At 41.8% G+C, this 18,259-nt stretch overlaps 1 protein-coding gene across 2 annotated transcripts in view; it reads left to right on the forward strand.

Moving 5' to 3' along the window:
• The window catches only part of Fam3c (FAM3 metabolism regulating signaling molecule C), a 47,689-nt gene that overhangs the window by 17,683 nt on the left and 11,747 nt on the right, over positions 1-18,259 (forward strand). For both annotated transcript variants that reach the window (XM_028873001.2, XM_037203494.1), the window contains 5 exons: positions 6,839-6,868; positions 7,821-7,944; positions 14,006-14,064; positions 15,112-15,162; positions 17,500-17,584. In XM_028873001.2, coding sequence (XP_028728834.1) covers positions 6,839-6,868; positions 7,821-7,944; positions 14,006-14,064; positions 15,112-15,162; positions 17,500-17,584 — 349 coding nt within the window. The remainder of the gene's footprint in view (positions 1-6,838; positions 6,869-7,820; positions 7,945-14,005; positions 14,065-15,111; positions 15,163-17,499; positions 17,585-18,259) is intronic.

Here is an 18,259-nt window from a genome sequence, read left to right on the forward strand (position 1 = left end):
GCACACTCTCCTTTGAGTTTCATGCATTTTTTTTTTGGAACCCATTCAGTTTAGGCTTGCTCGCATGAGCGTGAGCTGGCATGGGCACCTTGCCAGTGGCTACACCATTGGAGAAAATGGCTCTCCTTCCCACTGTAGCAGTTAAACTCCCGTGGCTGCCTAGGGAGGAGGAATACCTCCCAGTCCCCTCCCCATCCGTGAGGGAATGCTGACTGGTAGACTTGGGCCCGTAATCACAGCTGATGGGATGTCTTGAGTGCTACAGCTGTGTTGTCTAGGAAACGGTACTTCTCAGCCCCCCCCCCCCCCCCACACACACACTTTCTGCTCCCTCTTGCAGGATGTTCTCTGAGCTTTAGAGAGGGCGGTACACAAGTCCTGTATAGGGCTGAGCATTCAACAGGCACGTATTCTTACAGCACTTCGACTAGTTAGGAGGTTCTTGAATTCGCTGCCACCTATTGTAGAAGAATGTTATTCTTTCAAAAAAATTTTATTTTGTTATTTTATGTGTATGGGTCTTTTGCCTGCGTGTGTGTCTGTGCACTTTGTACATACATGCCTGGTGCCCTCAGAGGCCAGAGGAGGGCATCGGATTCCCTGGAACTTGAGTTTCAGACAGTTGTGAGCGCCTTTGTGTGCTGAGGATGGAACCTGGGTAGTCTGGAAGGGCATCCAGTGCTCGTCACTGCCAAGCCAGCTCTCCAGCCCCAGAATCTTAATCTTCTTAATATTACTCTCCAAAGCGTAAGTTCTCATCATGGGCTCACGGCTGCTTTGTCTGGCTAGAAGAATTATTATGTGAGTAAATGTCATTCATTACCATATTCTAAGAAATATAACATGTCTAAGAATAAAGCCAGTGTGAAGCAATCGATTTTCTGTTTGACATTTTAAGCATATTTAGCAACTGTTTACTACACGGTGATGAGAAGCATTAATCATGGCTCTTAAGTGCTCACCCTGGAAGACACAACGCTGGTGTGTTTAAATTGTTTCTCCATTTGAGTTGGCTGCTAGAAAATGGACCCAGATCTAGTTTGTAAGAACAGTCAGAGAAATGTGTTGCACGTATTGGTCTTTAACATTCTTTTCCTTTTCTCTGTGGTTTTTATTTTTGCCCATTATTTGGTGTCTTTATGTTGTAACTGTACCCGTATAAGGTACTTTAACTCAGATTACATTTTTCAATGCTAGGGGTCCATCCCAGTGCCCTGCACATGCTAGGCCAGCGCTCTACCATTGGGCTGCATTTTTAACTCAGTTTTAAACAAAACTCCTAAGTTAATAAAATGTAACCAGTTATGTTTAATGCTTATTTAGATCGTTCTACATCTTACTGGTTCCCAGATGTTTCTATTCCAGAAGTGTACTATGCCTTTCCTGTGGTACTGCTGGCTGTTTCAGATTCACTGTGTGGCCTGGGTTGTCCTCAGCTTGTGATTCTCCTGCCTCACCCTACTCCCCAAGTGCAAGGATTACAGGTGTGCACCACCACTGTGCCCACCCTACAATTTCTCTCTCTTTTGAGGCACTGTGGTCAAACCCAGGGCTTTGTGGATGCTAGGCAAGTGCTTTTACCACTGACCTACATCCGTGACCTTAAGTACATTATTAGGAGGATGAAGAATAGAACTTAAGGTTCATACATTGAAATTGAAATGGTTGTATTTATCTCACACTATATAAAATTAATACCGATCTCTTCTGGAGACAACCAGCTATCACTGGAAACCAGAGGAGGTTGTTTGTTTTTCCTGGGTCCTTGTGCTCATGTGGAGTGAGCTTTGGCTGCACATTAAGCGTGGAAAGAGACTGAATCCTAGAAGCATCTTCATGTTCTAGTTGGCAGAATTAAACAAAAGTGTGCCGAGGGCTTTGACTTAGTGAGTTTTCCTCTCCATAAGTTAATACTTAGAAGGGACTCCTAACACTTAATTCACGTCCTCTGTATCAACTCGAGATCCTCCTACACACCAGTACTCAACCATTCATGTCAAAAGACTCCTCAGAGAATCTTAATGTCTCAGTGTCTGGGATACAGCTTGAGATTCTGCCTTTCCAGTCAATATGAGCCCATGTTGAGTACCTTAACTGGAACACGTGACTCTCCTAATTCCCATTCTGCTGTTCCGTGTTGCTAGGGACTTTTTACTGCATGTATTTTACCTCTTTGGTTTAGGCACTGTTTAGGGCATGTGTTTGTTTTCATCCTGAAACTGTAGTTCATTTTATCTATAAAATGTTACTTATTGGATTCCAGTCTAGATTGAACTAGTGAAAATATTAGTTGTGGGGTTTGTTTTATTTTTTGTTTGGAATATGTTAGTTCTCTTAACCATTTATGTAGCATCCAACTTAATTTAGCAAAGGTCATCAGGTTGAATCCATAGAGGACCTGGTCTCTAGTTACCTGTATGGTTAACTACAATTCATTCAGTAGTTGAGTTTTTCAACTTTTTTTGTAATAACTTAATAGCTTGAACAGATTCTTCCCCGCATTTGTTGAAAATAGATTCTTTTCCCATACACTGCATCCTGATTACCGTTTCTCCTTCCTCTGCTCCTCCCAGTTCCTCCCTGTCTCCCCTCCCATCCAGATCCACCCTTTTCTGTCTCTCATTAGAAAAGAACAGGCTTCTAAGAGATAATGACCGAACAGGATAAAGTAAGAGATAGTAAGATAAAAGAAAATCCCTCACATCAAAGTTGGATAAGCAAACAAAGAAAAGGGAAACAGCCCAGAAGAAGGCACAAGAATCAGAGACCCACTCACTGGATGGATCGTTTTGACTCAGACTTGTTTGTTTGTTTTTCGAGGCAGGGTTTTCTGTCTAGCCCTGGCTGTCCTGGAACTCACTCTATAGACCAGGCTGGCCTCAAACTCAAAGATCCACCTGCCCCTGCTTCCTGAGTGTTGGGATAACCTGGCTCATTGACTCAGGCTTTTTATATCATATTGTTTTAGAAAAAATAAAACAGACATTTCCAGATAGAAAGAATGGAAAATTTGCCCACAGTTAATAATTTAAATTACCAAAATAGGTTGTGATTTAAAAGAAGATAAAATTTAAAAGAGAAAAACATCTAAAAAAAACCCTAATCCCTTAAACAGTATTTTGGTATAGGGATGTAGCCCAGTGATAGAATGCTAGATGCTTGCTTAAAACACCTAGATTCCAATTCCCAGCATACCCCACCCCCAAACACACAGAGGCACTTTTTTTTTTTAAACAAGATTTAATCATGAAGGAATTACAGAATCACACTCTGTTTGTAAGAAATAATACCCAGAGACCCTGGATACCCTTGCCTTAGGTCCACCCATCAATAACATCATAGGAACTGTCAACTGTTACGGGCAGGGCAGGATGTAGACTTGCACACAGTCTGCCTGCCAGTCTCCTTCCTGGCTGAGGTTTCATGCAGTATTAGTTTTCCTCGAGGACATTCAGCTAGTACAGAACTGAACACAGTCAGGTGGGTATCTCTGTAGATATTGCTGCAGTGAATGTCGTGGGCTTGATTATTTTTACCCTTGGATACTTAAGCCTTTGGTAAGTAGTATATGCATAGATTTCTTGAGATAGCATGAAAAGCTCAGGTCTAAAGTAGTTCTAAATTCTCTAGTCTGACTTCACTAAAGGACTTGTGCTGAAGTCTGATGAATCAGACAGGTTTATGTCCATTCCCTGACGTATTATCCGAAGACATTGAAGATTAGGGTTATCAAGTAAGCCCGAAGGGAAACCCACAGTGAGGAGGGGGTGTTGTGTTTCCAGTCTGTGCTTGTGCAGGATGCTTTGGCACTGCCCCGTGTCAGTGAGAAATAGTTCATCGGCTTGCCTCCAGGTTCTCACAGTCTGAGTTACAGGCCCGGGGACGTCTTTCAGTTTTGATGGGTATTGGATAAAAATAACCTTCCCTTGTAAAAAGTGCTTCCAGCGAGTTTCTTTACCTTGAGGCATCTCATCAGCTAACACAAGTTCCGTGGAGGTACATTTACCCAAAAGCCTGACGGCTAACAAATGGATTTCTGTGTTTTTAGTTAAATAGCAGTTACGGGTTTGACATCTGAAATTGAACAAACTGATTTGATCTTTAACATTGTTTTTTACATTTTTTATTTTTACTGTTTTTACATGGATGAGTATTTGCTCTGCATGTACTTCTGTGTACCTCATTTGTACTTGGTGTCCATGGAGGTGCTGGGACTTGAACTCGGGTCCTTTGCAGCAATAAGAAGTGCTTTTAAGCACCGAGTCAGCTCTCCAGCCCTGTTTGATAAAGGCACCCAGCCTTTGCTGCTGCTCATCACTCCAAGCTCTGAAGTTTTTTCTGTCTTGGTCAGTTCTTGAAGGCTGATGTCTTCGGATTCTGTGCGCCCTGGATGTTCTCATCAGTTTGCTCATATTCCAGTTTCTGTCTTACTCCCAGGCCTTTTTTCTAGCTGACCTCCATATTCTTCCTCCTCTATCTTCACCAGGTATCTTAAAACATGGTGGATGGAGCCCATCACTGGTGTACACACACACACACACACACACACACACACACACACACACACACACACGTTATGAAAAATTAAAAATAAACTAAAAAATAAAAGCTAGCTCCACCAATTACACGCTCTGTCCTCGGTTTCCTTATCTCTGAGACATGGTGACCCTGTCAGTGACCATCTAGACTAACTTGACCCACTAGCAGTAGGAAGGAGTGTTGTTCCCACTGTCTCCGCACCTCATTACCATAGATCAGATCACCTGCTCTCTAATCAGCCTAGCAGAGGTCAGTCAGGGAGACCTAAGTTCCCGATTTTACCAGTGTTGCTTTCTAGGAATCTTAACACCAGAGTCTGATGGTACAGTCCTCCTTTCCTTTAATTAATTAATTAATTAATTAATTAATTAAGGTTTTTGTTGTTGTTTGTTTATTTGTTTTTGAGACAGGGTTTCTCTGTATCCCTGACTGTCCTCGAACTTGCTGTGTAGACCAGGCTGGTCTCGTACTCAGAGATCCTCCTGCCTGTATCTCCTGAGTGCTGGGATTCAGGGCATGTACCACCACTGCCCAGCTAATTTTTTTTTCTTAATTGCATTTATTTGTGTGCGTGCGTGCGTGCGTCTGTGCATCTGTATTTGTATATGAGTGTAGGTACACATGTGCCATGGCACATGAATGGCGATCAGAGAACAGCCTGTGAGAGTCAGTTTTCTTCTTGTACTATCGAGATCCTGGGGAACCACCTGGCTTGGTGTCACATCCCTACCCACTGCGCCATCTTGTCTGTTTGCTTTTTAAAGATAGACTCAAGTTGAGAATTTTTAGTCTTCATGTTGCTGATTCTGCTCTGGGGTTTAGTTTTTCCATTTAAAAAAGGGGAAGCATTGGGTGAAATCTCTGTAATTACACAAGGAAACAGGAAGAATGAACTAGGGAAAACGCAGCGCCTGAATCTGTGGCCTCCCCCTTCTCTCCTCCCCTCCCCTCCCCCCTTTTTTCCTGTTTTGATATTTGCTTGTTCAAACCTCTCTTTGCATGGGAATCATCTCTGTATTTAGGTTCTGGAGGGGGAAGGCTGTTTTCACCATATTCCATGCATGACTCTTTCCCTGCATTACAGCTGTAGGACTTGCACGGTGTATACTCTCCTACCAAGTGCTCTGTTGAGTGCTGAAGTGCTGACTGCTCTCTCTTTAAACATCTAGATTCTCTCTTCAGCTTCAACTCTCTGTTCCATAATTTGAATAGTGGACTCGGAGGAAATTCACAGTTATCAAAAACAGTGCAGAAGTGAAAACTCAGTGACTATTTATAGTCAGACAGCGGGCCAACAACGACCACACTGTGTACTTACTAGCCAGACCAGAAACCGGCTGTCCATGGCACTTGGATGATGTGTGTTCAGATCTCTTGGACTCAGATCAGACACGGGTGCATTTACCGAGAACTAAGTGTAATTGTGATGGAGGACAGTGGAGAGCCACTGTGGGCGTTATGCATTAACCTTTTCCCTTCCTTGATGAAATAAGAAACTCTCAGTAACAGCATTCATTTTATTAGGCCCTTATTGTGCACTTCTGTTGTGGAGAATTCAGGTTTCCCCAACACTCCCCCTCCCCTCTTCTTGTGTGCCCAGATCTTCACCAAACCCCAAGATAGATTTATGCACATTCTCCAGGACTGTGGACCCCAAGATAGATTTATGCTCATTCTTCAGGACTGTGGGGGTGCCCAGCCGAGCCCGCCCAGCCCTGCCCAGCAGCAGCAGCAGCACTAGCAGCATTTAAATACCATTTTGTTCACCAGTACCAGTTAGTAGTCTTTTAAAGGTGTGTCTTCAGACTAACTTTCTGAGTAGGATTTAAATTTGTAGTAAATAATTAAACAAAACATGAAATTTAAAATGAACCAGGTGGTGATGGCACATACATTTAATGTCAGCACAGGGGAGGCAGAGGCAGGTGGATCCCTGTGAGTTCAAGGCCAGCCTGGTCAACAATATGTGTTCCAGGACAGCCAGGACTACATAGAAAAACCTTGTCTCACCCCTCTCCACCAAAACAAAACAAACAAAAACCCAAACCCAAAATAAATAAATAAATAGTTTAGAATGATCTTTGAGTAATAACACGCTACTCTCCGTGATTTCAACACACACTTGTCCATAATGAATTAGTAGAGAGGTACTGCTTCTCTGGAGCAGTACTGGTACTTACTGTTTATGAGCAGTCGTCCGAACACATACTTCCTTGACTTATTAGACGCTTTACTGTGTTTGAAGTAGGTAGTTGCCAATGGGCCTGTGCTTTCTAATGATGCTGTCTTTCTCTTTTAGCTCGATCTGCGCTGGACTCAGCCACTCGCTGTAAGTCCCTCACCTTGGTGTCTTATAAGTGTTTTATCCTGTGTGTGGCCCTGGGAGAGCTTATGTACGAGCAGTGTGGGCAGTTCGTGTGAACAAACCCTGAGGGAGAAGTTGAGTTTGAAAACTGTGCAGCTGCCCTTTCATTGGACGGCCTAGTGTTGCAGGTGCTTCGTCGTCAGTGGGTGTTGGCTTTGTGTTGGGTTGCAGCCTTGTGTGAGCACAGCCAGTGAGAGCCGATAGGAGAGGCAGCTGCCCCTTTACCTGGATGGATGGGAGGACCGGACTTTATTGATCTTGGTTTTGATGCATTAGACACGCAAAGGAGCAATTTAAAAACCCCAGGCACCCAGAAATGTAAAGATAACTTCAGGAATAATTAAATCAGACCTGCCTCGCTCAGCAAGATCATATGGCATGATCGGTTCATTTCTCTCAGTAGTCGACTCATTCTTCATGAGGGCTGAGTTGTGTTCTTATGACTTTTTATTTTGGGGGACTTGCCTGCCTTTCTTCCTTGCTTGGTTTTTTGATGCCCTTAGGGGAAAAAGTTCTAGAAGATTGAAAATTTTATGTTTATTTTTAAATATGTATGTATATCCTTCTTTTTAAATTATTTTTTCCACATGTATGATGCTTTGCCTGCATGTATGTATGCACCACATATGTTGTGCTCAAGGAGTCTGGAAGAGGGTATCTGATCCCTTGGAACTACAGTTACAGATGATTATGAGCCACCGTGTGGGTGCTGGGTCCTCTGGAAAAGCAGCCAGTGCTCCTAATCACTGAGTTAGTTGTCCCTCTAGCCCCTAACTAAGTGTTCCTTTATGATATAGTTAATATTAATATACATATATATTTGTGTGTATTATTTGAGATCTCAAGCAAACTGATTATGAAATCCTATTAATTGATTTTCTGAAGAATCTCAAACCTATCTCTGTTCTCCCCGAAGCTACGAAGCCTCCCAGGTACAAATGTGGAATCTCAAAAGCATGCCCTGAGAAGCATTTTGCTTTTAAAATGGCCAGTGGAGCTGCCAACGTCGTGGGGCCCAAGATCTGCCTAGAAGACAACGTGTGAGTATTAGATGGCTCAGAACTCAAAGGTCTTGTATTGAGTGACAGCTGGTGGACTTGGGGGTGATGGCGCTTCTGAAATGCTTTTACTATTGTATTATTCCTCCCCCTCCCCCCTCCCCCAGTGCATTAAGAGAGAGACCTGCTTTTTATTTGGCTTTATGTAAGGATAAATGTGGCTGTTTCATTGTGGTTCTTAAATACTAAGAAAAAGATTAATTCCTTTAAACTCATTAAAATAAAGGACATCTTCATATACGGTTGGCATATTTCAAGTGCTCAATGGCGCCAGAGAGCTCTTTTTTGGTTTGTTTGGTTTTTTTTTTTTTTGTTGTTGTTGTTTTTGTTGTTATTTTTTTCTGAGCAGGGTTTCTCTTTCTCTTTGTTACAATCTTGGCTGTCCTGGAACTCACTCTGTAGACCAGACTGCCTCGAACTCACAGAGATCCGCCTGCCTCTGCCTCCTGAGTGCTAAGATTTAAGGTGTGTGCTACCATTGCCCCGGCTCTCCACAGGGCTCTTGACCACAAATCCCATATAAAACACTGTGTCAGAACAAAGCCCCGTTGACAACCTTCCCAGAGCACTGAATGCTTCCCGTTATAGGTCAGTGTCTTTCATGTTTGAGAGCTGCCTGCTGAGGTGTGAAGTGACCTCATGGTCCTGGCCGGCCGGTTGCACTCCACTGCTCTGGGCCGGGTTGAGTGGCTCCCTCGTTGTGGTGGTCTGCACAGGGTGCTGCTGCGTTTATCGTCCTGCCTTGTCAGCTCTCACAAGTTCCTGCCTCTGGAATGGCAAACCCTGCCTTTAGTTGTTTTTTCATCTGCTTGCTCAGAAAACTCAGGACATGAGCTCATTTAAAATTCACGTAAAATAATGGATACGACATTTGGCTTTGTAGACCAGACTAAGATGGTGTACAGGTAAACAGCAGAAACTGGGCTGTTTCTCCCAGCTTTTTATGCATGAATTTCACACAGAGCTTTTAAGTTAAATATGCGGGAACTGTGAAAGGATTGGCCTCCTGGGGCAACATTTTCTTGCAAAATTGATGCTCACTGAGCTCTGTTCATTCCCGTTCTTTGCCCTCATGCTATTGGCAGCCCCTGTCAAATCAGTTACCTTCTGACTTTTCGCTACCCCAGATCTCAGCAAAGCGCATGGGGTTTGGAAGTTTCTAGGTTTTTAGAGACAGTCCGCTTTGTTTTTACCTTTGCTTCACTAAAGACTCAGTTTGAGTCTAAATAATAGGATGAAAGTTCATTCGGAATACCTCGCCCACAGGTCATCTTTGGATGCATGGAGTTTAGTGCAAGGAAGAGATCAAAGCCTTTTCAGACACTGCTTTTCCAACCACAGTTGCATAGGTCAGAAGATAACTGTTTCTTGAGGGTAGGGCTCAGCATCACTGTGCCGGGCTGGGAGCCAGATTCTTTGGTTCTAGCATGGTGGGCATGTCATGTAGGATTTATACTGTGCGGTAGTTTGTTTGACCCAAAAATTGAGGTTGCCCACCAATCAGCTGCATTTCAAGAATCATTCTGCCATTCCCATGAGAGATTAATAATTGATGAAATTTTATAGCTAGGCCTCAGGTCATGACGCTGGTCCCTGTAGAAGGGCTTCATAACTAGCCAGCGACCTCCAGTGGGATGCTGCAAGGACCAAGTCCAGTGCCTTTTCCTGTATATTTATTTCTATATTGAAAATGCATGAAGTTTTTAAACAATGCTAACATAAAGCATAAGAGTCTGCTTGACTAGACAACACTCAGTTCACCTGTTCAAGTGCTTATTGGATCTGGTTTCCCCTCTCATGGGATATACATACAGTCTAGCAGGGCTGACAGGTACCTAAAAAGTAAGTGCTGTCAATCAGGACACCAGCTGTGCAGGCAGTGGCCATAAGTGATGCTTCCTAGTGGGAGTGAGTGAGGTAGAGTCCAGCTTGAGATTGTCAGCGAGGGGAAAGGGTCCAACTTGAGATTGAGTGTTGAGGATTGATTCTAAGACACTGAGTGTGCTCTGAGAACCCAGGGATCAGGTGACAACCAGAGGCAGAGCAGATAGGTCTGACCATCCCAGACGTGAGGCACATGGTCAGCTCATATGGGAGGAAAGTTCTAGAAGTGAGTGGGCCAGACCACACAGGAACTTCTGAGCAGTGCAGATTGAGGTCATTTTCTAAGTGTGCTGAGACAGTTTTCAGACTTACTTATGATTTCATTTGTATTGAAAAACTAATTTCATAGCTATATAAAATGACTTACATAGTGGAATAAAGAACAGTGGGAAGGCCATGATTAGTTACACTGACATGTATGTTACTACTTGACATGGTATGTCTACTCATAACATTTTTTTTGCCTGTCTACCCTACAAAATGTGCAAGTATATACTAAAAATATGTGTATCCTTGCACCTGACCTGAGTCCAGGAACTCACCATGGAGAGAATACTCTAGATTGCGGTGTCTGGGCAGGGCTAATTTTGCTCCCTATGGTCTGTTGGCTCTTTGACATAGCTGTAGAGGTTCCACTTGCAGAGCCAAAGCTGTTGAACATTTCTAGCGCTCAGGCAAGCTCCCTAAAAGATGTTTAAAGTAGCCAGAGCTGGTGGCAGGTATGTGAAGCAAAGCTGTTTGAAAATGTTATATAGTGTTTATGCCATTTCCTTGTTTTTTTGTTTGTTTGTTTGTTTTGTTTGTTTGTTTGTTTTTTGCCTGAAGGTGTGTGGTTGGCCATAGGGCCTTCACAGTCATAAAGACTAGTAAATATTTTCATTGCTGTGACCACTCTTGGTGACTTAGGTGGTTTTTCATTGATGGTAAGTCTCTCCGGTGCACTCTATTTAAAACTTGATAGGTTGCTGCCCTCTCGTGGGAAGCCTGTGGAACTGTGCTTCCTGCTGCCTTCTTTTCTTTGTTCTGAGATGGACTGAAGTTTATTGGAATAGAGTAGCATGTTCCAAGATGATCTCTACTTGGAAAATCACTGGAGTTTGGTTGTTAACCCACACATTAGCTGTAACCATTGCTTTTTGATACCAGTGATGGAATTTACACATCTAATATGCTTCCCCGGGTCTGGAGCGCTCCCCTCCTCTGATGCAGCCTGGCCAGTTGTCCTGTGGTGAAACTTATGTCCGTCTTATGTGTATGCTCAAGACAAATTTTTCTGTTGGTACAGCTTGGAGATGTAGTTTATATACCTACACTTCCTGTTTGTAGTATGCAATCACTGGTTTGTGGTATGATTCACTGTTGTGTACAAACTGTGCCATAGTCCATTTTAGGTTTTTCTTCCTTTCTCTTTCATTCATTCTTTTTTGGCCTCTGTCTCTAGAATGCTGGGATTGCAGTCCCAGCATAACATTGCCATACTACCAAAAGAAACTGTGTCCTTTAGCTCCGTCCGGCTCTTCTTCATTTTCATTCTACTCCACTCCCAAGTCCTAAATAACCTTGTTTGCTTCTGTCCCTAGAGATTGCTTGTTTCGTAGATGTATTATTATCTGTGGTCATTGGTAACAGGCTTCTTCGCTTAGTGTAACGTTTTCAAGGTTCATCCACCGTGTAGCTCACATTATTTCTTTTCATGGATGAATTCTTCTCCATTATAGATGTGCCTCATTTGCTTTGTCCTCTATCGGTTGATAGGTGTATGAATATTTCCCCTCGATGACTGTCCAGAACAGTGTTTCTGAAGCTTTTCTATACAGGTTGTGTGTGGATGGGTTTTCACTCTCTGTGCTTCGACTGTAATGGACTTTTCTTTCAGGTAGCTGTCTGGCACTTGGAGGAACCGTGAGATTGGTTTTCCAAAGTGGCCTCATCGGTTGACCTGTGTACCAATAGTGTGGAGTCCTGGGTCCTCCATGTGCCTGTGCCTCTAGTCGGAGTGAAGTTGTAGCTCTTTGAGTCCGTGATTTGTGCCTCCCTAGTTGTTAATAATGTCTTGTGTTTTTTAAAATTTATCATAGAGAACTGTTCATCCCGACCTTCTGTTTTTTAAAATAGATTGATTATTGGTATTTCCTCTTTGGGTTGTTTGCATAAGGCTTTCTTAGCCATTTACTTTCTATTACCTGTTTCAGGTGAATTTATTGTCATCATTATGTAGTTGGTTCTGTAATAACTGATTGTTCCTGTTCTGTTTTTCTGTGGTATGTTTGAGCTACTTATATTCCCTGTACATGCTGATAGGTGAGGCATTAAGTCTATCATTTTAGCATTTTATTCTATTTTCAGATTGTTTTACTTTGAGTTTTTGTTTGTTTGTTTATTTCTTTGTTTTTGTTTTTGGAAACAGTGTTTCTTTGTATAATCTTGGCTGTCCTAGTATTAGCTCTGTAGACCAGGCTGGCCTCGAACTCAAGAGATCTATCTGCCTCTGCCTCCCAAGTGCTGGGATTAAAGGTATGTGCTACCACCACCCAACTTACTTTGAGTTTTATGATCATTTTTAAAAGTTTAATTTGAGAGGAGTAGCTGGGAAGAGGAGGCAGGTAATGAGATATATGATCAAAGTACATTCTAAGCACATGCAAAATGTAATGAGATTCATTCATATTTATAATATATGGTAATACAAACATTTTAAGAAGTTTCTTTACTGTTTTTTTTTTTTTTTTTGAGTACGTCCCTTTGTAGATACTTTATACTGATTACTGTCTGTGCCTTAACAGGAAGATTTTGAAACTAAGATCTAGACTTAAGAAAAAGAGGAGAAAATGTTATTTGTGTAGCTGAGACCTAGCTGTGTGTCATAACATTGTTTTGCTTGTTCTTACATTGCAAACAGCAGAACGAGGAAGTAACTGGCTAGTAAAGACGTTCTCATCACCAGATAAATGAAGCTTCAGCACTATTTTAGTTTTTCCTTTGTCTTACTCATTTACACACATAAGGATGTCACTCAGTAATTGTTGGAATTATGTTCCCTACAACCTTAGCTCAGTTACACATGGGAGTTTGGTGGCAATCAGTTGACGTGTTCTGTGAGAATCAATCAACTCTGAGGAATGTAGGATAAAGTATTATACATTTCATGTGCAAAATTGTGTGCTATACATTCTGTCAGGAAAATTTGCAGTATACTAGTGTGAGCAGGGCACCCTCTTCCAACACACTGATGGGGAAGTTGCTAATACCTTGAATTCTATTAATTTAACATTACCTGCAAATTTGGGTTTAATATTCAATAAAGTAAACCGATATCAAGCCACTGTGCCCTCCATCCCACACTGTCAACGGGCATTATGGTCTGTAAGCTGCAGTGATGTTGGTTGTCTCCGGCAGCCCATTTGTGGCTGTGGTGAGATTCCTGTGGCTGTGTGCATTCCTTTTGAGTGCAGAGAAAGTGTACGCTAATAATCACTAGGAAAATGGGAAAATGTTCACAGTGAGGTGACATGGGCATGATAATGCTCCGTTACTCCTCTGGCTTCCGAATTGAAAGTGTCTCTGTAGAACATGACTCCATTTCATGTCACGGTATCACGGTGGCCCTACAGAAGATGGAGAAGAGAGGGCGTGGTCTTTGGCTTCTTGACAGTGGTGGAGATTGAGTCCTGTTCTGACCATGTCTTAAAGGATTGCCTCAGGTGGCATGGCACAGTATGAGATAAAGTAGTAGCACTGTGACATTTGAGACATAATGCTTCTATTTTAAAGAATTTACTTTCTTTGTATGTGTCTGGATATGTGCATGTGAGTGCAGGTGTTGATGGTGGCCAGAGGCATCAGATCCCCTGTAGTTGGAGTTAGAGGTGGTTGTGAGCCTCCTGACACGGGTCTTGATCCTCTGTATGAGTAGTACATGTTCTTAACCGCTAACTATTTCTCAAGCACCATTGTACCTTTATGTGTATTTTTTAATTTTATGAAGTATTATTTGAATTGACATTATAGTTGACTCAACATAAGGCTGTCTTTGATGTAGTAAGCTTTTAATGTGCTGAGTTGAGTGTTTGATATGTGTATAATACCTTTTTTTGCATTGTATTTTTGTGACATGTATCCATATATTCTAATGAGTTCGTCTTGACTTCTTTCCCTTTAGTTTGATGAGTGGTGTTAAGAACAATGTTGGAAGAGGAATAAATGTTGCCTTGGTAAATGGTAAGAATAATTAATGTGCTTTATTGATGTGATCAATGGGTATATTTATGCCCCACACTAAAATTTACCCTTGGCATTAGAATAGAAAGTACCACTCAATACTGAAGCTTTCCCAACAAGGGTACCCTCTTGGCCAAACCATTGCAGATGAAGACTTGGGATCTTCTTATGGGCAGCACGTTTTCATGGGCATATTGCACCCATGTGCATTGTGTGGCGAGCTTCTTGTGAAACTGCAAGCTACTAGTCTGATACTAAGTAGATGCCATCTTGCTGCACCTTTTAGAATTCTTACTTAACATGAAGATAGGTAATCAGGATGAAGGGTGTGTAAAATGACAAAGGATGGTGGACTCTTAATAAGCAGAGGGAAGAATAAAGTCATAGTTTGTTTTAAGTTTTCAGTACTGTCCACATTCTTCTCAGAGGTTCATTTGTGCAAATACATTCACTGAGTCCTGGACATTGTGTTAAACAAAGTCAGTTTTAAGCATCCAGCCCATGAAGTACAGGCTGCCTTTGTACGCTAGCCTCTGTTCAGCCACTTATTTCCTATAACTGCCTGGGGTGAGTAGAATCTCCCAGCAGCTCAGCCAACCCCCAGCAGGGAAAAGCTCTCTTTGCTTTTATTCATAAGTGATAATTATCTGACTTTGTACTTTCTTTTTCCCAAGTAAAAATTTTAATGTCTCTTCTTCTACTTAATTGATCTTTGAGATAAAATAAGTATACATTTTATTTGGGGGAAAAAAAAAGCTTTAGTATAGATTGTTGTTTTCGTCCTGATTTAAGTAGATAATTTTTTTGCTGTAGAGGTTATGTATTGGTGGTAATGTCACGGGTTGATGATTGCACATGAACGTGAAGTGTATAACACAGAGCTGATCTGAAGTCAGCGATGCATAGCTGTGTGCATGATTCAGATCGTAAGTTCTAGAAGCAGTTCCTTCTGTCGATGAGTTCATGTCACTCGTTGGGTTAGACCATTTTTTTTTTCTACACTGATATTTCCGTTGTGTGATATAATATGTATTCTGTCTCTTTCAGGGAAAACAGGGGAGGTGCTAGACACCAAATATTTTGACATGTGGGGAGGAGGTACGTGCAACGTACACTGTGCTCCTGCTGACTGACGAGGAACCCATTTGAGAGAGAGCCGTGCCCGTTCGCATTTCCGTTTTCTCTCCCTCTGCCTGTTCTCACTGCGTGTCTGGCCATGTTTAAGTGGGCTGTCATGTTGCATGCCGTTTGGTTATGGTAGGAAGATTGCCTGTGATTGAGATTCCAATGAGATTTGAAGGACATTAGCGCCCCTGTTCTGACAAGACAACTGACTCCAAGCCCTGAGTCGGTTTCGATTTCTGCCTGAAAGTCAGAATCGTCTGAAGACTAGTATAACCAGTTCACACAGTTTCAGACTGAAAGAATCCCACGAATCTATCCAGTTTCTAACTTTGAATTCTGCTATTACAGTAGCAAACATTTGAGAAAAGACATGGGCTTTTCTTTGTAATTTACTGGACTCAGAACAAGCCACAGATATTTTTCCCTTCCGTGTTTGGGAGTCCTAGGAATAGCTTCAAATACTGTCACCATCAAATACTGGTGAAATTGAAGCAAATACTGGCTCCCCAAAGAATGTTACCCCAAAGAGAAAGGTCTCTTTTTTAAAACAAGGAAAGCGTATTTATTTTCATGATTTTGATGGTGTGTAGGTGTGTGTCTGCGTGTGGGTATGTGCACATGGAGCAGGTGCCTGAGGAGGCATGTAGCCCTGGACTCCTGGAGCTGGAGTTACAGGTGTTGTGAGCCACCTGATGTGGGTGCTGGAGCCTGATTCAAGTCCTCCAGAAGAGTAACAAGTTACTCTGGAGTTAGCGACTAACTCAAGGGTTAGCCTAACCTCTGAGCTACCTTTCCAGTCCCCAGGATTTCTTCGTCTTTAAGGCAGGCAGTCCAAACTGGCTTACCTCTCGGTTCCCTGGCTTCTTTATATTTACCCTACAAACCAGCGGCTCTCAGGCTTCCAGACATTTATGTTCAGTTTCAGACAAGCTAACATGTCCAATATTTCTTCAGCTTTTAATAAGATGCTATGTATTATTTATTTAAGCTTTAGAGAATGTTTCATAACTGTCAGAGCTATATTAAATTACACTGTTCCCATCAATTTTAGATTCTGAGAGCATAATTGCTCTTAGTATAATTTATAACGTAGAAACTCTTCCATGAAGCTGTTGAAATTGGGCATGTAAACAGAGCTCTGGTATAGCTCTCACTGCCCATCACAGACACCAGATTGCTGCCAAAGACTCTTCCTGGTTCAGAAATAATAGCAGTTTAGTGCCATCTTTTCATTTCAATGGAAAGGATTTGTTGGCATTTATGTTTCTACGTTGAAAATGCGGTTTTGGTAAAATATAATCAATTAGAGAAAAATCTTTGGAATCTTTGATGTTGAAAAAAAATAGGGAAGACTTGCAGTAATATAGGTTTGGAGTACACTTAGACTTGTGGTCTATAAGGAAAGCTAACATTGCAAAGAGTCTGTGATGGAAAATGCTTTAGTACTTCACCAGTCTGTCTGACAGCACCAGCTTGCACTCAGCGAGCTAGAGTATCGAGAAGTTCCTGTGGACTTGATACGGAAGAGGACCGATGCTGACCATAATTAGTTTGGCTTTTAGTCACTGTCTGCATTCCTTACCCCAGTTTGTTACAAAGTGATACACCTAGAAACTATAAATCTGCCTTTTTACAGAGGTCTCTGAGGAGTAGATAGAAGCAGGGCTTCCTGTTCCCAGAAAAGCACCCATATTAACATTCAAGGCCATGCCCCTTGTGGTCCCCAAAGCTTCACATGAACCTGAGAATCAGGGACTGTAAGCCCAGTTACATATTTTCACGTGGACCTGAGAATCAGGCTTCCTGTGAACTGTAAACCCAGTTACATATTTTCATGTGGACCTGAGAATCAGGCTTCCTATGGACTGTAAGCCTAGTAATGTATTTCTTCACATGGACCTGAGAATCCGGCTTCCTGTGGACTGTAAGCCCAGTTACATACTTCTGAGATCCCTGAGGTCCTCACTTTACAAGAGGTGCATTTACATGACTTTACTATGGATTTTTATTGGCCTTGATGGTATGAGTACGAAAGACACAAGATGATTCAGAACTGCATATCAGGAAATGGAGGGACGATATTAAAGAATAAATTTGGTAATTTTGTTTAGTATATCTTTTTTCTTCCCTGGGTGAACTCAAAAACCTTGAATTTTTAAACTTTTCCTAAGATTTGTCTGTTTTACCTGTACATTACTCTTCATTAGATAGTTGTTTTGTGGAAACTGCATATGACATTAATTTTAGAAATTATTGTGATAGTAATTCCATCATCTACAAAGAAAATCCCCAACCCTTTCTTTCTTTCAGATGTGGCACCGTTCATTGAGTTTCTGAAGAACATACCAGATGGAACGGTCGTGTTAATGGCAACATACGACGATGGAGCAACCAAGTATGTAAAATTAAAGCCGGACACAGCTTTCGGAGCTATACTTATCCTTTAGAAAGCAATGCATGTTCATTGAAAAACAGTCTATTAAATTGATAAGGTAGCTGTAGATAAGCACTATCGCCTTTTAAAAAGTCTTATTTCTTTCCTATCTTTACGTGTAATGATTCTTCATGTTAGGATGAAATTTAAATCACATTTACATAGTATTTTATACTTTCTTTTATATTGTAGCAGTATTAAACTCTTTTCTCTAACTTCCCTCTTTTTTGTATTTTGGATTAACATTCTTCAGTAGCATTTTTGTGGCTTCTAGCAGTTTGACCTCTGGGCTCACATTGTGGAACAGTCCCTCTGTAACTGCAAAGGTTTTCATCTAATGAATAATGTGATAACTGTTTTATGTAATTTTTTCTCTGTACTTTTGATTATAACGTTATGATGAATTTCTAAAAGTGAAATTAATGGTCAGGGACATAGATGTGAGGTGTGTGTGTGTATGTATGTGTATGTGTGTACGCGTACATATGAGTGCTGATACCAATGGAGGCCAGAAGTGTTAGATTCTCTGCAGCTGGAGTTACGGGTGATTGTGAGCCACCTACCATGGGTGCTGGGAATCTAATTTGGGTCCTTTGCCCGAACAGTAGCATTCTTACCCATTGAGCCTTCTCTGCA

Source organism: Peromyscus leucopus, chromosome 3 (genome assembly GCF_004664715.2).
Source record: "Peromyscus leucopus breed LL Stock chromosome 3, UCI_PerLeu_2.1, whole genome shotgun sequence".
In the NCBI taxonomy this organism is placed as follows: domain Eukaryota; kingdom Metazoa; phylum Chordata; class Mammalia; order Rodentia; family Cricetidae; genus Peromyscus; species Peromyscus leucopus.